This window comes from Nothoprocta perdicaria, unplaced genomic scaffold (genome assembly GCF_003342845.1).
Source record: "Nothoprocta perdicaria isolate Ctin4 unplaced genomic scaffold, notPer1 scaffold_133, whole genome shotgun sequence".
NCBI lineage: Eukaryota > Metazoa > Chordata > Aves > Tinamiformes > Tinamidae > Nothoprocta > Nothoprocta perdicaria.
In genome coordinates this window covers 1,298,261-1,323,613 of record NW_020454461.1, presented here as the reverse complement: position 1 = coordinate 1,323,613, position 25,353 = coordinate 1,298,261, and the positions used below count along the sequence as shown (strand labels likewise).

General features: G+C 36.6%; 1 protein-coding gene across 1 annotated transcript in view; it reads right to left on the bottom strand.

Annotated features, from left to right (window-relative positions):
• Window positions 1-25,353, bottom strand: part of CCDC88A (coiled-coil domain containing 88A) — a 77,144-nt gene that overhangs the window by 15,731 nt on the left and 36,060 nt on the right. Inside the window, exons 11-25 of the mRNA XM_026033777.1 lie at window positions 23,505-23,651; window positions 22,453-22,597; window positions 20,689-20,873; window positions 18,206-18,343; window positions 15,590-16,660; window positions 14,881-15,008; window positions 11,121-11,262; window positions 10,030-10,206; window positions 9,285-9,446; window positions 5,400-5,677; window positions 5,029-5,172; window positions 3,752-3,938; window positions 2,965-3,110; window positions 2,294-2,386; window positions 1,883-2,097 (exon numbers count right to left, since the gene is read on the bottom strand). Coding sequence (XP_025889562.1) covers window positions 1,883-2,097; window positions 2,294-2,386; window positions 2,965-3,110; window positions 3,752-3,938; window positions 5,029-5,172; window positions 5,400-5,677; window positions 9,285-9,446; window positions 10,030-10,206; window positions 11,121-11,262; window positions 14,881-15,008; window positions 15,590-16,660; window positions 18,206-18,343; window positions 20,689-20,873; window positions 22,453-22,597; window positions 23,505-23,651 — 3,358 coding nt within the window. The remainder of the gene's footprint in view (window positions 1-1,882; window positions 2,098-2,293; window positions 2,387-2,964; window positions 3,111-3,751; window positions 3,939-5,028; window positions 5,173-5,399; window positions 5,678-9,284; window positions 9,447-10,029; window positions 10,207-11,120; window positions 11,263-14,880; window positions 15,009-15,589; window positions 16,661-18,205; window positions 18,344-20,688; window positions 20,874-22,452; window positions 22,598-23,504; window positions 23,652-25,353) is intronic.

Below are 25,353 nucleotides of genomic sequence, written 5' to 3'. Positions count from 1 at the left end.
CATGACAAGGGTATCCCTACCCCCTATCTAGTTGGGCCCTGAGAAACCTGTTCTGTCAAATGACCCGAGATGCCGCTTATTCCCAGGAAGGTGGCACAAAAATCAGGTCACAAGCTCCCCTGTGCTGCTAGGAGAAAAGGTCTCTCAACTTTTCCATGCGAAAGGATCTGCTTTAAGAGGCAAGAGCGACTGCAAATTAAGGAAGGAAGCTGGGCCTTCTCTTGCCTTCTGAAAGGCACCTAGGACAACGTTCACCTGAACAATCCCTCACCTGAACAATCCCTCACCTGAACAATCCCTCACCTGAACAATCCCTCTGCAACCAGACACATAAAATAAACAGCTTAGTGTGGCAGAGTTCTCTTTCCTTATGTAAAATTCCCTTCGGCCAATATAAAAAGCCACAATACTCCAACATTTGCAAAGCTAGGAGGTAACTTGCACATCTTGTAACTGCTTTCAGTGAAAGGCACTATCACCAAGTCACTTTCTGGAGAAAAGAAAGGAGTCATATCTCAACATTTAGCATTTAGTCATCCTAAAGGTAGACAACAACTGCAAATGCAAATGCAAACATCATTACTGGTTCTTCTTGCACAGAAATAGTCTCCTGTTAATGTTAGAGGCAAACTGTTTCAGCAAGGCTGTCAGCAGTGAATTTGTACCTAATCTATCCAAATCCTATCAAAAACTGTGGTTTCCATGGTGACATGTACGGGAAGGTCAGCATCCAGACTCAGATCAGCTCTTTTGGCTTGTGGATGAACACATGGGGATTAAAGGGGGTGGGAACAAGGCCCTTGGGGTAAAAAAATAACAAAGTCCGAGTAACTTCCTCTTCTGAGGATCAGCCACTAAGGGCAGAAAGGAAGAGTAGTACTGCATCMGCCACTGCAACATGGTTTCTTCAGAAGAATCTCAGATCTAGTTCGTATCTTTATATGAAATATATGGTGGGGAATATGGGGAATACCTCCGGGTGCTGCTGGACAGCTCTGGAGCAGAGCTCCCGAGTTTGCTGAATGGTCTCACAAGATTATATTTAATTGATGTTAAATTATATGTGCAAAAATGTGATTGTCCATAGATGGATTAATAACTTCAGTCAAGACAAGCGCATTCAGCTCTCAGTTTCTTCTTCTCTTCTGGCAAGATAGGGTTTTTTAATGTCCAACTGTGGGCATCCTAAGAGGACGGGGCCTCAGACTCGTTCCATTTCAGTGAGTGTGTTTGGAACATCCAAACCTCAGCTTGGGAACACTCCTCAGTCTCCCCTCCTCTGATAGTCTCACATTTTCTCCTGAGGATCRGTAACAATTTACATCTTTTTAACAGCTTATGTCTCTATGTAAGCTTTCTTTTTGCATTTTAAAATGTTGCCAAAAATCTTCACTGCCGATTTGAGACACATTGGACAAAATCTTCAGAAAACAGATCTTTTTAACACCTACAAGGATGTTAGTGCAACCACATTTTGGACAGCAAGTTTCAAGCTCAAGGGATTCAATACTGGGACAAGAATAAGACAGCATACAGGACAAGTGCTGGTATCTGACATTCTATCCAAAATTCTATTTTTCTGTCCCAGTAACACTGGCAAATTCATCTCCTCTAAATTCTGCAAATATATCTTAACATTTTTATTTACAGCTACAGAAATGCTAAAAACTAGTATTCACCTAAACACTTACAAGGTCTGCATGAAATCAGTACAAATTTTGCTAAGGAATGCATGAATTCCAGGTCATTTCTAAAGACTTTAAAAACATGCCAAACCATTTAGGCTTTTTAAARCACCTTTTGCTTTCTAACCACAATCAGAAAGACATTTCATAAGAGTACTAGAAGAAAAAAAAAAAAAGGAATGTTTTGTGGTACTCACTACTACTCTTTTTGGTCCCCAGCGTCTGGCCATCCTCAAGAGAGTTTGAGCCCACTGAGGAGCTGTCCTGACTGTCCTGGTGGGGCAGCTGGAGAAACCCTTCACTGGATTCTGATCGCGTAGGCGTGAGGGTCAGAGACTTCAAACGCTCGCGGTTAACATCTTTCTTGGATTTTATCAACTTCCTCATTTTCAGAGTAATCCAGTTGCCTCTTCTGTTAGCAATAATACAGTGCAATATATTTACTGCATTTATAATACACTACTTTTGTTTTCATTTTTCTTTAATTTGCATGCAAGAATAAACACATGATTCTGTTCCCCTAAAGTTAAAGAGAATCTTTACTTTCAGTTGGAACAGAATAGGTAGTTCGTGTTTTCAGTTTATGTTTAGAACATATTCAATAGTACCTTCTTGGGGGGGATGGCTCATAAAATTTATACTGATCCATTATCTTCTCCTCCAATTTCTCCTTCTGCCGCCTCAATTCATTTAGCTTGTCACTGTAAACAGAAATTAATGATCATGTACAGTTCAAAATTTACACATAAAGTGCAAGAAGCATGTTTGTCTGCATATCTGTAAGTTGTTTTCAGGAGGGAATTTTTATATRATACTTTTCTTCCTTACTGTAAATCAAGAGAGATGGCAAACAGTCTTACAATTAACAGTGATATATAATGGTAAAAATTTTCAATGCTTATTATAGACAGCCTATATATATATATATATGCCTTAATAAAACTGCAGTAATAGAATTGTTTAAATGAACACTTATTTTTTTTCTCTCTCAGATGAAGTTTACAGTTCTCAAAAAAAATTAGAGGTTTTTTTGCAATAGAATGAGGATAAGCAATTTTTAATTAGACATTTAWACTATCAACAATGAAATCAGTTGTACCAATTCTTTATAACTAAAAATACAATGTTACTAGTTTTAACTACTTGCTTTTCCACACACAATTTAATTAAAAAAAAATATAAGGAGCACATTCATCATTCCTATATATACAGAAGTTRTTTTTACATATAGGTAAATCAGCTTAACAGCTCTAATCACAATTTCATTTTTAATACTCACATGTACTGTCTTTGTTCTACATGGAAGAGATCCTTGCTTTCCATATTTTGCTCAAGTAACGTTCTATTCTGAAGCATTAATGTCTGAATTTGGTCTAGTAAATGTCTGTTTTCCTCCTCTAGATTTCCCTTAAGCTGGCTTAGCAACTGTTAAAACATATGAAACATTGCATGCATATGTATGTGAGCACATCTGACACACAGRCAATGAATGAGATTAAGAGAATTTAAGCAGGCCTGTAAAGGATGGGGACAGTTGGCTCAGATGAAAAACTTAACTAAATTATGACTCAATTGATAAAAGCCTCTTTSATACTTCAACTAGCTTAATACAGTCTGCCTAACACATTGGTTCCAATTTTAAAAGATGAAGTTATAAAATTTACTTGATTTCAAGCTTCTTGTATAATGCATCGCATAGTAATGGCAATGGGGAAGGGGGAGCAGTTTCATTTTATTTTTCAGATGAGCTTTAAGTTGTTGTATTGGTAACACTACTTAACTGAATTAGACTATACTCATTCATAATTATGACTTTTCTAAAGCTCCTATCACAAAACTATTAGATAAAATTTACAATTGAAAAAAATCTTATATTCAAAAGAGATGACATTCTTAACTCCTGTTGACAGCAACTCTAAACATGTAAAACAAAGCACATCAATCAAATCCATTTGTCYTCAAATCTGCTTCATTAAATCTAAAGCAACAGAGCAACTTTCAGACACTACATGATTGTATGAAATTCTTCAGTAACACCAGTCAAAAATAGCATAATTCTTACATACCTCGCACTGATTATTCAGTTTGGTAAATGTAATATCAAGTTGTTGATACTGCTCTTTGAGTTTAGAAAATTCAGCTTCTAACCGTGTTTGTTCTAGCTTGGAATTGTTCAACAATGTTTTCAAATTTTTATGATCAGTTTGTAGAACTTCATTCTCTCTCAATAGCTGAGTATATGTATGAGAAAGTCTGGAATGAAAAGATGCCATAAAAGAATACATGCAGATAAAAGAAAATGTATTCATGACCCACATTTCCACTGAAAGATGAGAACTGCATAGCTTTAGACTACTACAGTGCTGGACTATATTCCCCATAGAGCACATAAAAATATTTCTTAGTATCACATGCTATAGGTAATCATCTCTTAAATCTAATTTTCCTGTGCACACATTTTGCTTTTTAAGCCTGTTAGTATCAGACATTTTGTGTTCTCAGCATTTAAAAAATTCATCAGATGGACAAAGCAACTAATTTTAAATGTTGTTTTTCAAAAAAAAAAAAAAAAATTAAACAGCTAAGATATCTTGCCAATACAGACTAAGAAGTAAATGGGAATAATTCAATCTTTGCCAAAGATGGAGGCTGGATACAGACTCTCGTGCTCTCCTGGCTCTTCATGGACCAACCACCTTCTTCTCTAGTGACAATCCCCAGTTCCAACTAACACTTCTTACAGAGTAGCACAGCTAAGAGATGTAATTCTGAACCTCTTGGCCTAAAAGCAATTCTTATGCTTTTTCTGGCAGGAGGGAGAGAGATAAACTGAAAGTACYATGCTGTGTAATTATTCCCACCAATTTCAGCTGCAGAACTCCAAAAGCAAGCTATATCTCAAGTGCAGGATCAAATAGGTCTTCACCCCTAGCATTGCATTTATATTCCTACTGGCATTAACCTCAGACATTAGTCCTGTCTCTTTGAAATGTCACAGAGTAGTTTGCTCCCTCTAGAGTCCATATCCACTCCGCACAGAGCTTGGCATTCCTCTGGATGCCCCATGGAATTCAGGATCTAGTTTAGAATACAATAATTATCTTTTTCTTTCTATTCTTTTTTCTTGTTTCATAGCCAGAGCGGAGTTCCTATAAGGCATACATCTTGCAGGTCCTCAGGTGCTTCACCAGGCACTTGGGTATTGTGTTCTCATGTTTATTTTCATCCATAGTCTTTACAGAATGACCTAGGAACGATCTATTTCCAGAACTAGAGGCACCCAGAAGGCACTCAGAGGAAAGTGGAAGACTCTACCAGCACATGTATTGGACTTCTGCCTTACCGGTCATTTTCATCACGAAGCCTCTTATACTCTGTTGCTACAGTTTCATGTTTTTCATTTTGCTGCAGCATCTTCTGCTGTTCTGCCTTGAGTACTTTCTCCAATTCTTCTACTTGAACTTTCTGTTTTAGTAGCTGATTGTACCTGTCAACAAATATCTCATTTAATTTTGGCGTTTTTTTTGAGGGAGGAGAGGGAGAAAGAGGGGAGGAAACTATAAGAGAATATAGAGTTTTAGAACAGATGATTTTTCAAAATTTTAAGATTTTAGTGTTAGATTTAACATTAATTTATTCATGCTATTTATAAAGTTGCTTTTTTTTCCCCTGAGATATTACATATTTTTAATTTTTATAGACATTAATAGTTACCTATCTTCTAAGTCCTTATGTTCCACCTCCAGATTTTTGTGGGCAGATTTAAGATTTCCATGTTTTGCAATCAGGGATTCATATTCAGAAGCCTGACGTTCATGCAGGTGCTCCAGTTTTTCATGATCTTTGAGAAGTGAATCATACAATGATTTCAGATCCTCACGCTCCTTGAGTACAGATTCGTTTTCATTTTCTAAGGCCGACTGCTGGATCAACAGTTGTGCGTTCTGATTCATAAGAGATGTACTCTGAGAATTTAGGGTGGAATTTTCAACCTGTAGCCATAAACAGTTGGCAAGAGTTGCAAATTAATTTCATAGACAGGTTCATCAAGTGAATTTCTTTCTACTGGAAGTTTCCATAACTGTTTAACTCTTAGCATCTCAGCATCTAATTATCTCATTGAATGAYGGGCAATACCAAAACTTTTCTCTTATACTTAAATAAACATTTTTATTTCAATTCATACATCTTTAATATTTTTATGGCACTATTTCAAGAAAGCACTTAAGCATATGCTTATATCAACTACATATATATATTCTTATATCAAGAAAAGAAGGAAATATATGAAAGTAAAGAATCATTTGATATCTGGTTAAGTGCTATCCAGACAAGAGGTGCATTTTCTCTTTATTCCTATGACCGCAATACCTTGGAGACCTGGATCACCAGTGATTCTCTAATCACATGAACTAAATATATGAAATGACTAAAATAAAAGGAACTTCCATGTCGGCAGAGATTCTTTCTGAATGTCTTTATTGGGTAGAATCTACACTGTCATCACAAAATCCTTGTGGTACTCAAAGGTCCACTACAATGAGACTTGAAACAGCAGCCTGCATTGACAGAGAGAAGGAAATAAGAGTAATAGCGCCTGAAAGGAACTGTGCTGTCTCTTCCCTGAGGAACTGCCATTCACAGCTCTCTTCTGCCAACAATAATGTTGCCTGATGGCTTTGTGCAAGTGCTCTGGAAGTGTTCTCGCAGCAGTGTACATTTCCCCCCAAATTTATGTTAGTACAGCTCTAATGTCCATGAATACATCAAAACTGGATATCGACAGATACATTGTAAGCTTTACTTTGTGTTTCTCTGAAAAGAATAAGCTAATCCAATCCTTGCCTTTCCTAAACAATTTAGGATAAGGTCCTTTTATATGACCTGCATTAGGCTAGTCTCCTCCTCTTTCCTATTCAAAAAAAATGAAGAACACAAAATACTGAGGCTTCTAATAGCCTCTGGGTATCCGTTAAGGTTAAAACAAACCCCAGTGCTCCAGTGTCTGCTGTTACTAAGGAACGAATTCTCTTCTGTTGGAATTGCAGTGTCTTTGTCATGGATGATAAAGCCAAACCTTTCACTAGCAATGAAGTAATGTCTGATGYCTATTATGTGCCGTGGAACTTCTCAGACTGAATTTCCAGTTTAATTTTGTGCAGAATTAGCAGCTACSACTTAAGACATCCTTTCTTTGTGCATTCATGGTGGGTATCAAGAATACTAAAATCACAGTTGCCTAAAAATAGTCTAGCATATTCTACACAGACTAGTTTAGTTTATGTTTTGGATTCAGTTATATTCAATCATTTTCAAGAACACATTTCACCTTCAATTTTCATTTCTTTCATTTGCCGAATTCACAAGAACCATGGGCAACTACCACAGAAGAGGAAACGGCTGAAGTGATCCCTGCTACAGAAATTGAGCATTATCACGTCCTRCCTCTAAATTCCCATTCAGGGTATCACTTCTACGCCTGTTAGTGATACAGCCCTCACCAAGCAGGTTTCCCAATGAGCTGCAACAGTTACAGGAACAACAGCGCTCTAATGCTCCCGGTCCCTTTGAGCCTGGCATGGGCCACATGCCTTTCTGAGCACAAGTCTCTAGCTATGCATGGCAATCAAGAATGGGATCCTGCTTAGCAGTGTAACCAATTTGAGAAAACCTGATACACAGAACAGCCTAATTCCACCGTGACAGTGAGCAGTAAGAGCACAGGAATCCAACAGCACAGTACTGAGCTCTTCCTGAGAGGAAAACCAGAAACATACAAACCGAGGAAAAGCTCTGCAGTTAGCAGGAATTTAATGCAGATTTTAGTAGTTTGCCTACATTTCTTATTTCAAAATGTTTCCTTTCAAAGACAGAGTTGCTAGATAGAAGCATTAACTTGAAACTTCCATTTTAACACCAGCTAACATTTGATTTACTCCTCTGACTGAAGGTCAAAAGTACTCTTGCATTTTCTGGCTTCTTTAAAGAGACTCCTCTGACAAAAATGAGACAAAATTTCTTAATTTTATCTCGTTTTGCCTTCAACCTTTGCAGTTATTTAGCAACAATCATCATCACAAAGCTGAAAGAATAATTTTGGTACTACAGGATAATGCTGTATAAAAGAGTAACAATTAAAAGCCCAATAAAGTAAATAAGTAATTTGTTCATGTTTATACACCTATGGAGATGTCTTGCAACTTTCCTGAATTTACAGCAAAACAGCTATATTCCTAGAGAGGGAGAAGCATCCTTGCTAAGGTTGCCAGGTCTCTATCCTGTCACCCCCAGTAGCTAAAACCATTCTGCTCGACACCCTTCAGCACAAGTCTACAAATAAACAAACAGGGAAGGCTCTCTCACCTYCCACTGCCTCAATTTGAAATCTCTACAGCCCATTTATTCCTCTAGGCCTATGTGACAGAAGAGGCCCTGTGCTGTTGGGCAGTTCATAAGGCATGCGGAAGTGTGTAGATATTTCTGCTTTTTTTGGCAACTGAAATTACAAAATTCCCGTGTTTCCAAATCCCAGGAACACATCCCCATCTGTTTAAAACCAGTGAGCCTATTACCATGCCTATGCTCAATCATGTTTAACTACGAGGCAAGACGAGATAGGGTATGTGCACAAATACTCCGTTTTGTTCACAGACGTGCCAGCCACAAAGGGGACTTCTGCGGACTAATTAGATTTCAGTGTTAAAGATCTATAGTGCATTCATGGTATAACTCAGTTCTGCTTCCCAGCAAGAGACAGGATGGTAGCTTCAGGCATCCAGGGAATTCCTTACTTGTTCACACATTCAAAGACTCCATCTCACTGAGTTCTACCCACTTTCCATCACTGCTAACGTTGTTTACTGTTTCTGGAGAACTGTGGACTTTGTGTTCATTCCTTCAGCAGTTATGAGTTTCAAAACTCCAAAAAGCATTAGATCCAGTAATAACAATATGGCATTTATCAGAGAAAAACTCATGTTCCTGCTAACACGGTTAAAGGAAGGATGGAACCTGCATTTTGAACACAGTTGCTCCAATGGTCTCACAGCTATTACGTTTATAATTTCCWTGCTTACACATCACCTTTTTTTGCCTGCAAACTATCTGAAATAAATCATTTTTATGATAACTATAAGCATTTTTATGTAGTTTCCAAAGGTTTCAGTTTTCAAAAAAATTCTGTACTTAAATATCATCTTCGTTTTCATCTTAGATATGTCTTTTACTTGTTTTTGATTCCAACCATGAAAATAGAAAAAAAAATTACAGTCTCTGGACACATTCACTGCTACTCTGACCTAATTCAAGGAGGTCTGGATAGGAGACTGGATGAGAAAATCTGCTCTGCTCCTCAGTATAAATTCAAGTATCCAAATAACACAAATAAAAGGGTTAAAGTCAACTTCTAAGAAATGCTGTTATTGATTACTGTCATGTCAGTAATCATCAACCATTATTTGGCTGCTCTTAGTACAGATCATCACAAATTGCTTTGATTTCCATGTCTGTACCATGACTGATTATCACCATTAGCTTTAAACTGTTCATTTGGAAAAAAAMTGAAATCACATTACTTTTAACAGTAAAAGAAAACATTACCTGAAGCTTRGCGTTTTGAGTCTGCAGCGTAGTATTTTGTTCCTGTAAAGAAACAGTCTGTCTTTGAAGTGCAAGAATCTGAGCCTGCAGATTATTRTTCTGTGTCTCCAGCTGCTTTAGTTGTGTTTTCAGTGCTTGTTTCTCTGCTTGCAGTGTGGCATTCTTTAGGCATGAAGAGGGGAGAAGGAAAAAAAAAAAGAGAGAGAAAATTTGAGTTTCCAGTCATTTAACAAACTTTAAGAAAACAGGAATTCTCCAAAACAAATGAAGCAGCATGACAAACTAATCTGTTGTACTTGGGTGTCAGGATACAGAAGAGGATTTAAAGACAGGATTCACAGAAATATACATGGCAGTGCAAATCTGTAAATCAYCTTGAAGTAACAACACAGTGATATTAGTACAGGTCAAGATTTTTTAAAAAAGGTTACCTAATATGGTGCATAGGGAGAAACAGTAGAGAAATYTGCACAACTCGCATAAATAAGGCTTATGTGAGAAGGATTTGTAAAAATATCTTCGGATACAGAAGGGAAAGTTTAGGTTTTCTTTAATGCTRGTCAAAAATTCTATGGCATGTCATGAAAAATCTAGCTCTTTCATAGACTACATTTAATTCAGGTTCTGCTCAGTTCACAAATGAGGTGTTAAATTGCATACTTTTAATAACATACTCTCATAAGTCGTTCTAGAACAAATCACAGCAAATAATTAAAAACAGAACAATATTAAAAACACATCTTACATTTCTTTCTACTTCAATTAATCTATCTTTAACTTTCAATAATTCTCTAGTAGTTTCCTGATTTTCTTTCTCCCATTTATTCACAGACTGATTTTCTTCTCCACTTCTTGGAGGAGAACTCTGAACCATTCTTTCCTCTTCCTGTCTTTGTTTGAGGGCTTCATAGTTCTTTTTCACCTGAAATTATTCAGGACAACTTACATTAGGTTTAGATGTTTCATTTTTTTTTACATCTCATTTTATTACATCACAATATTATTTTTCAAAGAACGGGAAGTCATAAGAGTTATTTTACTTATACATGTGTTTTTATAATATATTTGGAAAGATGATATGCAAACTGTATAGTTACTGACAGCTTAACCATAATAAACATTTGACAAATATGATTTAAAACCTGAATGACAAACATAACAGGAGACTAGCATTTTGCAACTTACTTCAGTACTTTCACATTTATCTCCCAACTTTATAATAAAGTAGAACAAACAAGAATATTTAATCCTGAGAGCTGTTCAAGTCAGATTAGCAAACAGAATTTACAGAGAAATGAGTGTTTTGGGCATTTCAAATCGACTTCAAATAAGTTATTTATCCACTTGGAACACTCTATCACAGAATCATACAATTAAGGTTGGAAGGGACCTTTAGAGATCATCTAGTCCAACCCCCATGACCAATGATTCATCAGTGTCTTATGTGATCACAAAACCTGCCCTGTATTATTATTACTGTCTTTAAAAGTCACTCGCATCTTTGCCACACTTCACATTTCAGAAAGCGAAGGGGTCCCCCCATCTCCTTCTTTTCAGACTCTGTCCAACACTGTGTGCCAAGCACGTTGGGTGCACGGATGCGCCRACCCTCCCCGACTCTTATACACCTCTCTGCTGAGTGCCCATGGGTCTCCCCTCCCACCTCCCCTCTGCAGACAGTGTTCTTGGAACATTTCAGTCATTTTTTGCCCCCCAAAATGCCCGTTTTCCCCTCTTACTTGCACCAAGTATCAAGCAAAGCACAGAAGTAACAATAACTGGTATTGTTACAGTCAAGTATTTAATTTTATGAAAAAAAAAAGTCTTTTTCCCTACTGTTTTAAGTTCTTGACGGAGTTGCTGGTTTAAATTTGTTGATTCTTCTAAACGAGCCTCCAAAGCTGCAATTTTTTCTTCTTTTATTTCAAGAGACTTCTTCAGTGTAGATTCCAACTTTGATTCCAAAAGCTTGTACCTACTGATCAATGAAATGACACAGAGAAATAAACATTCATATTTCTAAAATTATTTTAGGTATTTAGATTCTCATATGTATGGATACRTTACTTGAAAACTGATTTAACTTTAGGCTGTGAGCCTTCTGCTACAAGAAAAATGTAGCCATGTAGCTCTCCCTTGCTATTCCAATAATGCCTGAACACTTACTATTATTCAAAAGCATGAAGACACTTCAGTATTAACATCTACAAAACTTTAGGAAGCTCAAATGAAAAAGCATGTAAAGACTTTAGTTCACATTTGATTAGAAATGTTAATTTTCATCTGTTACCCTATTAACTTAGCAGTCCAATCCAAACAAATGAAACACGTTGGAGGTGCCAAAACACCACCCTAGCTGCCTCATCAGGACTCTCACAGCAAGCAGGGGGCAGAGAGGGTGCCGGGCRCGAGCGCTTGCACAGCGCTCGCCCGCCTGGATCCACTCCAGTCACTGGTGCAGCGACCTGAGCTAAATTAGGATGTGAAGGAGTTGGAGAGCAAGATTTTCATCAACACCCATTTCCTGCCTGCTCTCAACCAAGAGGCCCTAGGGAAAAAGGAGGCAGCGCTGTGCAGGTGCACACTCATTTGATGCATAAATGTGTGAAYTGCTCACTCAGGCCAGCTGCTGCTATTTTAAGATCGCTATCACTCCTGCTCCATAAAGCTTCCAAATTTTACTGTATCTACAATGCTACAGAAAGCAACAACAACAACAACAACAAAAAACACACTTATTTTGGACAGCAGTCAGATTGAGCGTATATGAGTTTAGAACAGCACCCTGCTGGAAGTGTCAGTGCAGGATAGTCTAACGAATTTTTAGCCTTTTTAGGAAATACTGAAAGCAATGACCATTCATCATTTTTGAACAGTTTAGTCACCGCACATGTGTTCCTAACCTGGAAAATATTCCACTTTTCCTGTAAATAGGCCAAAGTAGAATAAATCTTAAATATCCYTTTTTTCATCTGACCACGGAAGAATCTGTCAGCTCTGTAAAAAAAATCACATGGCAGGAGACTCCCGAACAGACAACAGCATTAGATCTCGTCAGGAATTGGAGCAGAATATCAAGCGTAGAGAATTATTAGTAAAAAGCTGTCCAAAAAGATCTCATAGTGGGATGAGATCCTACGGTATGACATGAAGTAACAGAGACTTAAGAATCACAAGGCAGCCACGTATATAGGCAATACACGAGTAAATCTTCTTGAGCTGAAGCACACGTTCAGCTGCAAGTTTCCGTCACTGAAAGTTATACAGTTATGCACAAGAAAAGACTAAGAGCACAGACCCAATCTCCATCTTCCTTTCAAATACCTCATAATGAAGCTAGTACAAATTACTAACTCAGATTTGGGTATTTCAGATTGGGGCATCCAATTCCATAAATTCTGTTTTTAAAGAATTCAACAACCATTTTAATGGTACAAGATAAAATGGAGGCTACTGCATCACATGTGGTCAGTATAGGACGCAACAGAAAGATTTTGAAATGCTGCCAAGAATGCTCAACAAAAACACAAGCACTCTGCAGTTAGGGGGAGAGGAGCTCTGCAACTMATTTCTTGCACCAAAAAAATGAGATGTAGACAAAAAATACACTGACAAGTGTTTTTGGCCATAATTTACCTAATTTTTAGAGGTCTATACTAATGCCTAGCTAGATACCAATATAAAGCAAATAGACTAGCTACTCTCAAATTCTTCAACCATCCAAAAAGTAACAGAAAGGCAAGACAGTTAAAAGTGTATCTTTTCAAATAAAGCAACCTTTTCACTTTGAAAACAGATATTTGTCATTCATAATCCTCCAGTCCAACATATAGTTTTTAATGACGGGTAGCCCAAGTACCCCCCAACACAACATGAACTATCTGGTGAGCTGCCTGAGCGCCGAGACAGGCTTCACACAAGGTTCTCAGCAAGCTTCGAGTTACACCTYCTCCTGGAACACCCTGAAGGAACACATCATGCCCAGCCTGATACTCAAATATCTGACACCACCAAATATATCATCTGCTAGCCAGCAAAGAAAAAAAAGAAATAGGCCATGACAGGGCCCAGAAGTTTGCTGAAAATCCATATACAGATAATCCAATGAAACTTGGATAAATCTCTCAATTCTGGAGACATGTAAGTCTGAATTGTCATCTGAAATTTATATATGCTATAACATCTGTTAATTACAACAGAAGTACTAGTACTATTTAACACAAGGAAATAATTACTACCAGCTAACCCAAACCAGCTAACCTAAGAGACATAAACTTGCAACATCTGAATCTATAGAGAGATATGGTCACTTCTGAAGGATGAGTACCATTATCTGGAAAGCAGAAGTAGATTCATAAACTTTTCCACATAGCACCCCTTCTAAAAGCACATTTGCAAGACAGTATTTTTCTATTTGCAGGGACACTCATGCCTAATATTAGAAATCACTACTTAGAACAATGTTGCTCCATCAAGACTTCTAGGAAGCAGCGCAAGCTTCAGCTCTTCCAGCTCAAGGCTTGATTCTTTACATGATATTCTAACCAGAGGACAACACAAACTCATACTATGCACTGACTGTTACACTGCTACCTTTTACTCAGAAGAAATCACACAAGTCAAGGCTCTGAGGCTCTGAGAGCTTCTCTTGACAGAGCAAGGAACTCATCTGTGWGCTGGAAACGCAGAAGAAAGTGGAAGACAAGAGGTGGCAACCGATTCTGCACAGAGGATTCTGGCCCGGTGCCAGTAGCAGAGCACTGGCATTAAGAAAGGAAAACTGAAGAATAAAACATCATCTGGTTGCTTTTTGATAGAGAAGACCCCCAAATCAGTTTACATGTTCATGATCTGTTGYTATGATTGATTGTCATGACAACTATTTTTTCAGATAAATAAATAAATAGAAAGTACAACTGAGGGGCACCATGATAATAAGACTGGCTACAGGCCCATATGCGTCCATTTTTCCTGTCACACATTTTCCCTAAATCCCCTCAGGATAAGACACAACACAACAGAGCAGAGGAAGCAGATGTCAGCATAGCAGCTGCTTTACACTGGCAGATGTAGTGGGGCAATGGAGCCAGTATGAAGTTTCAGAGAAGCTTGAGCATTGGCTACTTCCCAGCCAGCATAAGTGGAAATGTAAGCAGAGTTTCTTAATAGAAAGAATTAGAAGGAAATAGTTGTTAGGAAGTGAGAGTGTTTKAGCTACTCTTTCACAGATCAAAAGCATGAGAAAACCTAAATTTCTATGAGCTACGTAGCTAAAAAAGACAGGAAAACCCACTTGGGCCTATTATCTTTTACTGCCATTGCTYCTGCTGCTAACTAAAAATCAAAAATTTTAATCAAACATAAAGAATAACTATCGTTAGACTTCAAGAAACTTCTTATCAACAAAAACAGGAACTCACTTCCACAGACTGAATGTAAGATACTAACTTATTCATTAAGAGCAACTACTACYATTTCCAATCTATCAGTGTCACTGTAAACTTAAGAGTATATACAAAAAAGTCTGTAAAATTTTATTTTTCTGAAWAAGAGACTCATTTCTATGCTGTTCCATGCCAGCCTTGTCCGTTCTCACCTGTCATCACTGCTCTGTTCATCATGCAAAAGACGCTCTTTATTTAAGCCTATTTTTTCAAGTTCGTGGGCAAGCTTTTCTAGATCATTGTTCATTTGTTGGGCCTTCAGTTTTTCATTCACCAAGTCCTTGCACATAGGGAAAAAAAAGTCAGTAATATAATATAATACAAAGGAAGTAATGCAGTCATTGTTCTAGAAGTGCCAAAGCTTGTCTTTATGGCTAGCTACATCTCAAATTATCCAATAGTGTTATTTGTCCCTTTTACCTGTCAGCTTCCAGTTATATTAGATATTACATTCTAACTATATGTACAATTTCAGCTCAGTTGCTTGTTCTCCTCTAGAATTTCCCTTTCAAATTTGGTATAATGTTACAGTCAAGGGAAAGCTTCGGTCTGTGCCATGTTCCTTTAATAAAGATATATCTGATCTTCATGACACTCTACAAGCAATATTACAGGCTTAAACACAGTACCATTACGCTATTGACAATATTCTGATTTACTATGAAATTCTGATTATTCTATATCTCTTTCCAAGTATATCCATTAAAGATGCTAATGGTGTGTGTGTGTGTGTGTGTGTGTGTGTGTGTGTGTGTGTACACACACATTATATATAAAATTTACAACCTTTTTCCCAAATCATAGTCATTGTTTCTCTACGTCACAAATTAAGACCAAAAAAGGGAACTAATTTCTACCTACCTCTCGTAAGGTGACAAGAGTTTTCTTATCAATGGTAGCTCTTTTCACAAGTTCTTTATTCTCCTTCTCTAGTTCTTTCAGACGTACACATGARTCCTTATACACAACTATTTCTTTAAATAGAGATTTATTTTCCTTTTCCAGATTACTAATTCTTATATTGTTTTCTTCTAAAGTACTGTCTTTAATCTCCGCTTGCTGTCGAAGTCTTTTATTTTCTTTTTCTAGCTGTTTCTTATCTTTCTCCAGTTGGGAAGTCTCTTGCTCTAACAACTTGTTTTCCTTTTCCAGTTGCTCTAGGCGCTTACTAGAGATTTTTAATTCTTCCAAGTTCTTTTGCAGAGTCTGATTTTCAGACTCTAAATCTTGTAATTCACTTTCTAACTGCTGAATCTTCTTGTTACTGTTTTCTAGGGCTTTCTGTAGTCTTTGGTTTTCTGTGTCTAGACCTTGGTAGCTGACTTCTAAACGTTCAGTTTTCTTAAACGAGGCTTTCATGAGTTCTAGGCTTTTTTTCATTTGCTCCTTTTCACTTTCCAGTTCTTTATTTTCTAGTTGCAATTGTGCCACTTTAATGCTGGTACACTTCAAAGATTCAATTGTTCTTCTTAATTCTAAATTTTCTTCATCAAGTTGTGAATTCTCCTTTTCTAAGGACTCTAATTGAAATGTGAGATTTTTTAGACTATCCAGAGTTTTTTTCAGCTTTCTGTTTTCCATTTCCAGACTTGAGTTTTCTTGTTCTAAGGCCTCTATCTTCTCACAAGTAATTTTTAAGTTGGTGATTTTTTTCTGTAATAATTCGTTTTCTTTCTCCAGATGATGCAACTCATTCTCAAGCTCTTCTGCTCTTTCCCCTTTCTCTTTATAGTGTTCCAGTTCTTTCCTGACTTGTTTTTTTTCAAATTCAACCTTATTTAACTTACTGCTCGTCTCCTTAATAGATTCATGAAGAATTTTATTTTCTTTTTCAATTTCTTTCACTCTTGCTTCAGCACTGATTTGTGAGCGTTGTCTTAGGGAAGCTACTGTTTGATTCAAATGTTCATTTTCTTGTTCTAATAGTTTAATCTAATTTGGGGAAAAAATTGTTGTTAGTATATTTAGCACCCTGCCAAGAAATATTTTTTCCATATATAAACTAAAAGCTACAAAGATAATTAAAATATTTTCCCTTTAAGTTTTTTTTACAATTTTTCTTTTTTTTTTCTTTTTTTCTTTTTTAAAAAACAAACTATTGCTTCCTCTACTGATATTTGTATTTTTACCAATTCCATGTATGTGAACAGGCAACAAYTTACAATAAAACAGTGACAATAAAAGCAACAACCAAAGTGTTATCTTCGAATAYCTTCCTGTTAAATGATACAAAACAGTATAAAATAGGAAAACATTTAGATCAATATTTAAGAACACACAAAGATGATAATATAAGGGATGTTTTAACAATATTTTAGAAGAGTGAAAGTGCTAGCAGCAAGGAAAGAGACTGAGGAAAAAATGACATACGACTTCTCTCAAGTAGTACTTAAGTTTGCAGAGAGACATTAATTATAGAATACACAGTTTTATTCCCAGCAATGAGAAAGTGTTCTGAAATGATTAGTGAGAGGCTCTCATGACAGGCTCTCATGGCACATGCATTTTTTTGTAACACTTCTTTATTAGTATGCTTTTAGTATACTAATACTRTTACTATTCCTTTCCAGTATGTTTCTGAACATGCACAATTACTTTCCATACTTCTGTTTCTACAATCCTAGCACAATGATATCTCTTGCATTTTTTGATAACAGTAGATATTGTCTTCTTTTTGTTCAATTTATATGTCTGAAATTTTAYTTTCTCACTTAATAAGGCCTCTAACAGTGTTCAGGATTTAAAAAATATAATATCCTGTATTCTAAAAGAATGTGCCTTTAATTTTCTATTAAACCAAATAAAGAGAAATCTCATCAAGAAGCATACACACAGTTTATAACAGACAACTGCAATTCTAATTYTGAAAACTTTGACTCCTAAAGATAGTATTTCCAATTGTTTCCATAACTCCTTTTCTACTGCCTGCCCTTCCACAGGTTCTCTGAATTACTCTGCAAAGAGCTGTTGAAGGTCTCTGCATTGATTAGATTCCCTCCTCTCAGACACAGCCATAAATTTTTACTAAGAAGCTGATGCCAGTTTCTGGCGTCTAAGAACAGTTTCTGCCRTCTACCTTCAAGCCCCAGGAAGAAGTTACCCTAATGCAGGGAACTGTTACAGAGATGGCTGCTGCAGTTCTCAGCGGAGCTCAAGGGTTTTTGGCCCACGCCAGCTTTACTGCTTCAGCAGAACTACTCCCTCTAAGCAACTAGAAGCATGGGCACGGCCCATGAAAGTCTAAGAAGCAGAATAAAAACTGARATGTAAGAAGATACCAGAAAATCCTAAAACTAACACTCAAGCCTTAGCTAATAACGAGCCAATTCTCAYTGGCTGCAGATCTTAGATAAGCCATTTTGCTGCATGTATTCTCTTCGGGCAAATCTGATACACTCATAATCTCTTTATGCCTATTAAAAGGTACAAAAGGAGAACAGTAAAACACAAAATTCGACTTTTGATTTTGCTACTCACTTGCCGCTCTGAATTTTCTCGTAGTGCTTCAAGCGCCTTTTCAAGTTGTGCTTTCTCTTTCATTAGATCTTTACTCAAATTTTGACTATTCTGAAGGCTTTGCTTCTCTTGGCTAATTTCATTCTCTAGTCCCTCAAGCTATGAAAAGAGAAATAAACAGAAAATTTAAAACTTACCTACAAATGATATTACCTCTTACATTTTTAAATGGATAAATATAAAGAAATTAACAAAGCGGATTAAAGAATAAAATAGACTTTCCTATTCTGTACCTGAAACAGCTCACCTATTCAAGAGTGAAAGTCACATCTAGTAAAATCTTCTCTCTAGGTTCAGAAGAACATGTAACATCTATATGTAAAATGTTTTATATATAAAATTGGTCATATTTTAACTACACTAAAAATCCATTTTACTGAGGTTTACACTATTCTTTCAAGTCTCTTTCATAAGGGCTGAATATTGTTTGATCTTATTAAATGTATTCATGTATTAGTCACACCTAAGTTATAATCAGTAACTTCGAAACAACGTACATCATCATCTGCTGTAAAGTTTACATTCTCTGTCAAGTCCACAGTCCACATTCCTCACTCCTGTAGAGGTCCAGACATAAATCTGACCGCACACAGGTGAAATATTTTCATAAACAAGTTTTCTGAATGATACCTGTTCTTGCTGTTAAATACTGAGAAATAAAAATAATCAAAAAAAGATACTGAAAGATACTAGAATGGAATTTGTTCTTCCATGAAGTGATTTGCTGAATGGAAGTATACAAAAACATAACATCAGTTAGCCCAAAACTTGAGTTAAAGAATTTCTCTTAAAATGAGAATGCTAACATTTCAYCAGCCTTCTGCTCGCCTCTTCCTCTGACATTAAGATTTTCCCASTTTCTTGTCCAATAGRGGAATATTTATTTTGTGGGAATAGTGAAAGTTTCATTGTTTTTTTTCAAAGGAGAAGCTGTTCTATCATGTCAGCAGGGATGCAATCACACTCTACCATATTTCTCAGTGAACTGCCCAACTGCCTTGGAAAGTATTTGCCAACCAGGCACCAGCAGGAGTGTTTCTGTGGACGCTGTCTTCACGCTGCCTTTGTGAGCTTCTAGATTAACTCAGAGAGGAATTTCCAGCATATTTCCAAAGAAAGCATGCCAGATAGAACACTATGTATGGAGGATCTTGTTAGAAGGATCTTGATTGTTACTGAAGGATCATCCTACAGCTTGATAAGTCTGTGTGTCTATCACAGAGAGGTAGTCTCTGTCCTGTCCTGAAGATAGTGGAATTCAGATTTGTTCAGTATAAAGAGATGGTGTGAGAGCATCAAGGCAATACAGCTAAAAAATGTCAAGAGCTTGTAGGATCCAAATATCTTTGACTCCTCCTAAGCAGCAAGAGTAGCCGGGATACCAGAAGTCCCATCACAGCAAAGAGTCAAAGGCCTTTCACCTGCTTCACAGCGTCCCCCATTAGCGGTGGTTGCCTACTTTTGCAAGATGACTAAGCCAGACAGTGCTAAACGCTGGCATCTCATATTTTCCTGAGATGTTTATTGTCCATGTAAYGACATAAGTTCACAGAAAAGGCAATGACAAGTTATAAAAAGCAAGACAAAAACAGTGGGTTTGGATTTTATTTTCTTGCTGGCTGATCCTCAAATAAGCATCTCTACTGCTTCATTTTTCTCCTACTTTTATTTCTTTCCCCCACCTCAACAACCTAGCCAGTACTGTACACAAGCTCAATTCCTAAAGGAATACGGTATTTTTAAGAAATAAGAAAAAACATAAAAATACTGAAGACATGAACCTAAATTCTTTCCCCTCCCACCAACTCTTATTTAACTCTCACTTCAAAATTAATCTCTTGCATCTGACATAGCTTTTCCTTTAGCAGATACTCTAGAAGCTTTAGATGTTTCACTCCATTCTAATTAGTCACTAACCAATGACAAAGTTATTCCATACGACATATATAATCTAGGGAATATTGTAAATTAGTATGGATAAATCTGATTAGTTCCTTTCACTCTCTTGTTCCACAATTCCTTAGCATCACATCTCCTTTTTTTCTGAGTTTTAAAAGTGCATGAAATTCCTATGAACAAGGACACATGAACAACTTTGTGGAGTTTTTGAGAACCGAGTAGTATCTCTATGCATGTGCAATTAATAATTTACAAAAACAAACAAACCCAACAAATACCCTTCCAAAGTTCTTCACAGAACTTTCACCATGTCCCCAATATCAATGCACTGATTTTTCCACATGTAGCTATGATAACTTTCTGAATAAAGCAGTCACATATATAACAAAAAGCATAATTAAAAAACAAATAGGTCTCCTTGCACAAGTAAGTTTTTGCTGTTGTTTTTCAAACTTATAAATAACACTTATTTACAAGCATTATAATTAAAACTTATAAGTGAATAACATAAAACCATATAGACTCTAAAAAATAATGACGACTACCTTTTTGCTAAGTCTTTGGTTTTCTTTCTGCATTTTCAGTATCTTTGAACTACTGCCTTCCCCAGAACCTACTGCACTTTGTAGTTCTTCCACTGTCTTCAGTAAACTTTGGTTCTCCATTTCCAGCTTCAGTAACCGGCTTGATGCCAGTTCATTTACTTCATGACCAAGAGACTTCTGTGGCACTGTAGGATTAAAAAGAAAGCACCATGAATAAGAAGAACTTGCCATTAGCCGGAGTTCTCAAAGGATAGACTTTGCCCTGGCATACTCACAGGACTCAGAAACCTATGATGATCCTCCAGAGCTTTCCTTGTGAATACAGTTTCTCAGGCTTAATAACTCACCTCCCTTATAACACAATAGAACACCCAATAGAAAGAGGTTTAAAGGAAATGTCCCCTCATGCTTCAATTACAAACTAGGACAAAATTTCTTTCCTGCAAATCAGGAAATATTTTTCAAACAAATCCCTTGTATGTAATCCTCTGCATAAGAAGAGGTACTACATTGGCGAAAGCAAAATTTATGCCATGGTTCTCTCTGTAAACAATTTCTCGAGTAAGCTTTAATAATTCTTAACTTAGAGAACATTAATATGAAGAATCACAGTCTGCATTAAACAGCTAGACACTCGAATAGTAATGCAATGAAGTTCAAAAACATCATATCTGCATTTAAGAGAAGAGCCACAAGAGACTTCATATAGGATGTATCTCAGGAGATAATATAGGACTGAGAAAAAGAAAGGGAAAACAAAACAAAAAAGAACTGTTGTCTCTCCCCTTCACAGGGCAAAAGATGCTGTAACTGTGCAAGACAGGAGGTTAGGATTCCCTTTGAACTGTCCAGCGTTTGAGCTTTGCCCTGACTTCTGTGAAGGTTTCTTGAGCTRGTAGGTGAGAAAAATTACAAGGCTGCCCCCACCTTTGCAATTTTTCTCCCTGCTTCAGGGAGAAAAAGAAAAAAGTCTGTAAAGACACCAATTCCCTAGTAAGTCTCTGAAGAAGGACTCAGCAGACACCTTCCGCTCCAGAACGCTTCCTTTACATTCTGCAACACTGGCCAGCTGAAAGAGGAAGCATGGAGACTGCTCCAGGCCTGGAGACTGCCCCAGGCCCTTGCATCTCCACAGTTCAGCGAGGACTAGAGCCACTTGCTGCCACATCTCTAAACACAGAATCTGGCAGAAGATAAAGGAAGTACAAGGCAAAAGGCAGCAATGGGCCCTAGCTGATACTTGGATACTTGTTCACTAGAATATTCCCATGGTGCACAGCACAGATTTCTTATTAGAGACCAAAAAAAATAAAAAAAATTAAAAAACCCTGCACCACCACCACTCCCACACACACTCTATGAGAAGCCATGCAGAGATGCATAGACAGCTATTCTGCTGAACACGCTTCAGGGAAAAGAGCAGTATTACTATTCAACAGTAGCTCAGAGTTGGGGAAAAAAATGCATTTAATCATTTGACTTATTTATTTTTAATATAAATCCTATCTGACATATTTAAGTAAATTTTACTCTCTCCACACCRTTTCCAATCCTCATCTTTATATAAAGTTAAAATAGATTTGAAAGTAGCATAATTAATGGCAGCTCTGCTGAAGGTTTCTCCTTGACATTTCAACTTGGAGAAAGCAGTGTAAGCAAATAAAATATTCCACTCTGGAAGTCTCTGAAATAATAGCCAAATATACATTATTTGTTTTTTTTCTTCAATTTTTCTACAAGTTTGCAAGTATTAACTATGTTTACCTTCAGAAAGTTCAGTACTCCTGTTTATCTGTTCAAGTTCCCAGCCAAGGTGCAATGATTCATCCATGCTTTGTTTCTGAGCCATTTCTAGAGTCATATTTTCCTCCATGAGTTCCTCAATCTTCTTTCTGTCCATATCGCGCTCCTTAAAAATTATTTCACATTTGTAGTTTTAGACAAAATAACAAACCTGCAAAGAACCTCCTCTCATCATAACCCATCACAATGATTCTTACAATTACTCTTTTTGCACGTTCACTCTTCTCAGAATAAAGAGAAATCAGGCACACATGGTATAGTAGGGCTTAAAAGCACACATATCACTAAAAATAAATAAGACTAGAGACACAGAAAGAGAATTTTCATCTTCTCTAGAATACTGCAAGACTACTTTAATTTAGGAAAATTAGTAATAAAAATACATGTTTGGGTCTCAGGATGAAAGTACCTCACCTGGCTCTCATCTTAACTATCCTTCCCAAACACCTTGATTTTATAATAATAAATCACAGCTATAACTTTCAAAATTGTTAGAAAATGATTTTTTTTTTTTTAAGGAGACAGAGAAAGAAGGGGAAAAAAAGCTCAAATTATGCATGCAATCATGCATAATCACATTATGCAAATTGTGATTGGTTATTTTAGAACACTGACTGTTTTGAAKAAAAGGTGGTTAACAACAGAAATTATACTGGGAAAAACTGTCTGAAAAACATGTCACTGTTTTACCACGATTTCAAATACTGAAAATCTCCAGCTTAACTATTTAATGACAATATATCATTTTCTTATAAAAAATTACTAATGAGCTTCTATATTCTTTATTATATTTTAGCTATCAGACTGAAAAAGAACACTATCTTTGAAATTCATACTTCCCTAGGTAGAACCAAAGCTGCTGCAGAAAATCATATCCAAAAGAGATGTAAGCAAATCAAGACACCTTCCTCCTCTCCCCCACGCCATTTTAATTAGGAGAACCTCTGTTAATAAATATGCAAATGAAATTCAAAGCATATCGGTTATCTTTGTCATCCTCCATTTACACTTACCATCTCCATATCATGTAATTTAGCTTTTAATTGTAGATTCTCTTTTTCTAACTCATGTAATTTATCAGAACGGGCTCGGGTCCCTTCTAATTGATCTTCCAGCATTGTCTTTGTTTCTAGTAACACTTGATTGTCCTCCTTTAGCTCCTGCAAGAATTAAAACAAAAAGAAACACACAAAAAAGGTATTTTCTTACTAAAACAAACTTTGSTACTCATCACATCTAGCTTTGGACATGTTACTCTACTAGCAAATATTCATTTTGAAGCTACAACAATTCTGTTTTTTCACTAAAAAATACAGCAATTTCATATAAATCACATAAAATTTAACATAAGGAAAATGACATTTTCACTAAGACATCAGAAATTAAGAGGCTGTTGATTAATCACAGTCAGGCCACGAACACTCTCGTAATCYGACATTTGTCATTGAAAGCCGATGTATTGCAACTGTTTGGACTACAGCTGACTAAAATACTAGCATCAAAAAAAAAAAAAGGAAAAAAACTGCCATGTATTTAAATTGCAGAACTTACTGCGTATGATTGCCAGCAGCTTACATGTATTGAAAAGGTACCTAATTCACGAAGAAAGAGTCAAGCTTATGAAGCTTGAGGGCGCTTGCCACGAATAAGATCTTACTGAGCAGAGTCTGCTGGATGCTGGGAGAGCATGACAGGAAAGCAGCAGCCTTAGACTGTCTGTGAGCACCTAGTATTGGCTAGTGTCATAGGCAGAAGACGGAGGTACCTGTGTCTTTTATTCTTTATTTATTGCATTATCAGATAGATCATCCTAATATTTATGTTGTAGGAAATGGGGAACATTTTTCTACAGGCTATATTGAGGCTTATGGGCAATTGGATAAATCGACTTAAATGCTCAACCAGGCTCCTCCTCGTGTTAAAAACTCAACAGGATGTCCCAGAAGACAATCATATTTGAAAAGCCTAAAATAGCCTTAATTTATGAATACACAGGGGCGCTTTTAAAAATTTCTTTAATGGCACTCAATGAAGATAATATATGAAAAAAATATAAYTGGTAATTTTACATAACAGATGTAACTTTTCAAACTTCTGCATGTATTCAGCTGTAAGACTGGGATGGGGGGGGTTGAGAACCAAAAACAAAAACAAACCACTAAACATATATAAGTACTTACCCTTGATACTGCTCAGTGCACAATTATGTTAATTTATAATTATCATTATCATGGAGCAACGCCAATGAATTAACATCTGTTTCTATTCAAGTATGTTTGGATATTAAATAATTTACAATGTATAAGATATGTAAACAAAAGTTTGACTTTTTTACTATGAAAGTGTAATTTACACTAGTGCAAAATCCACTCTTCTAACCATGAGTTCTATGGCCACTTTACACAGAGAGCAGGTACGCCCAGTTCACAAAGTCATTCCCGCATGATGATTTTCAAACACAAAGGCCTCCCAGCTGCAGGCGAGCTCATCCCCGCTAACCTACCACATCATGGATAGGCAGCAGCCAACGAGTGTGAGGATATTTGGGAACACAAATCAGAGCACTGAACCTCTGACTGAAGAGCAATATTTTAAGTAGGTCAAATATTAGGAAGAGATGCAGACTAGGAAAGCAGATATCTGTATTTACCAATGACATATGAAAGCAGCTTTGGAATCTCCTGAAGAACAGATGTTTCAGCTAGAGTGGTTATACAGCATGTAACTTGAGAAAGTTTATTTAAATTTCAGCAGATTATTTCACACTATACACTAAGATAATAAACTGAATTTCACAAAAGTTATCACAAAAGACCTGACCTGTTCATCTGATAGCAAGAAGCTATTATTGCTGGTTTTGTG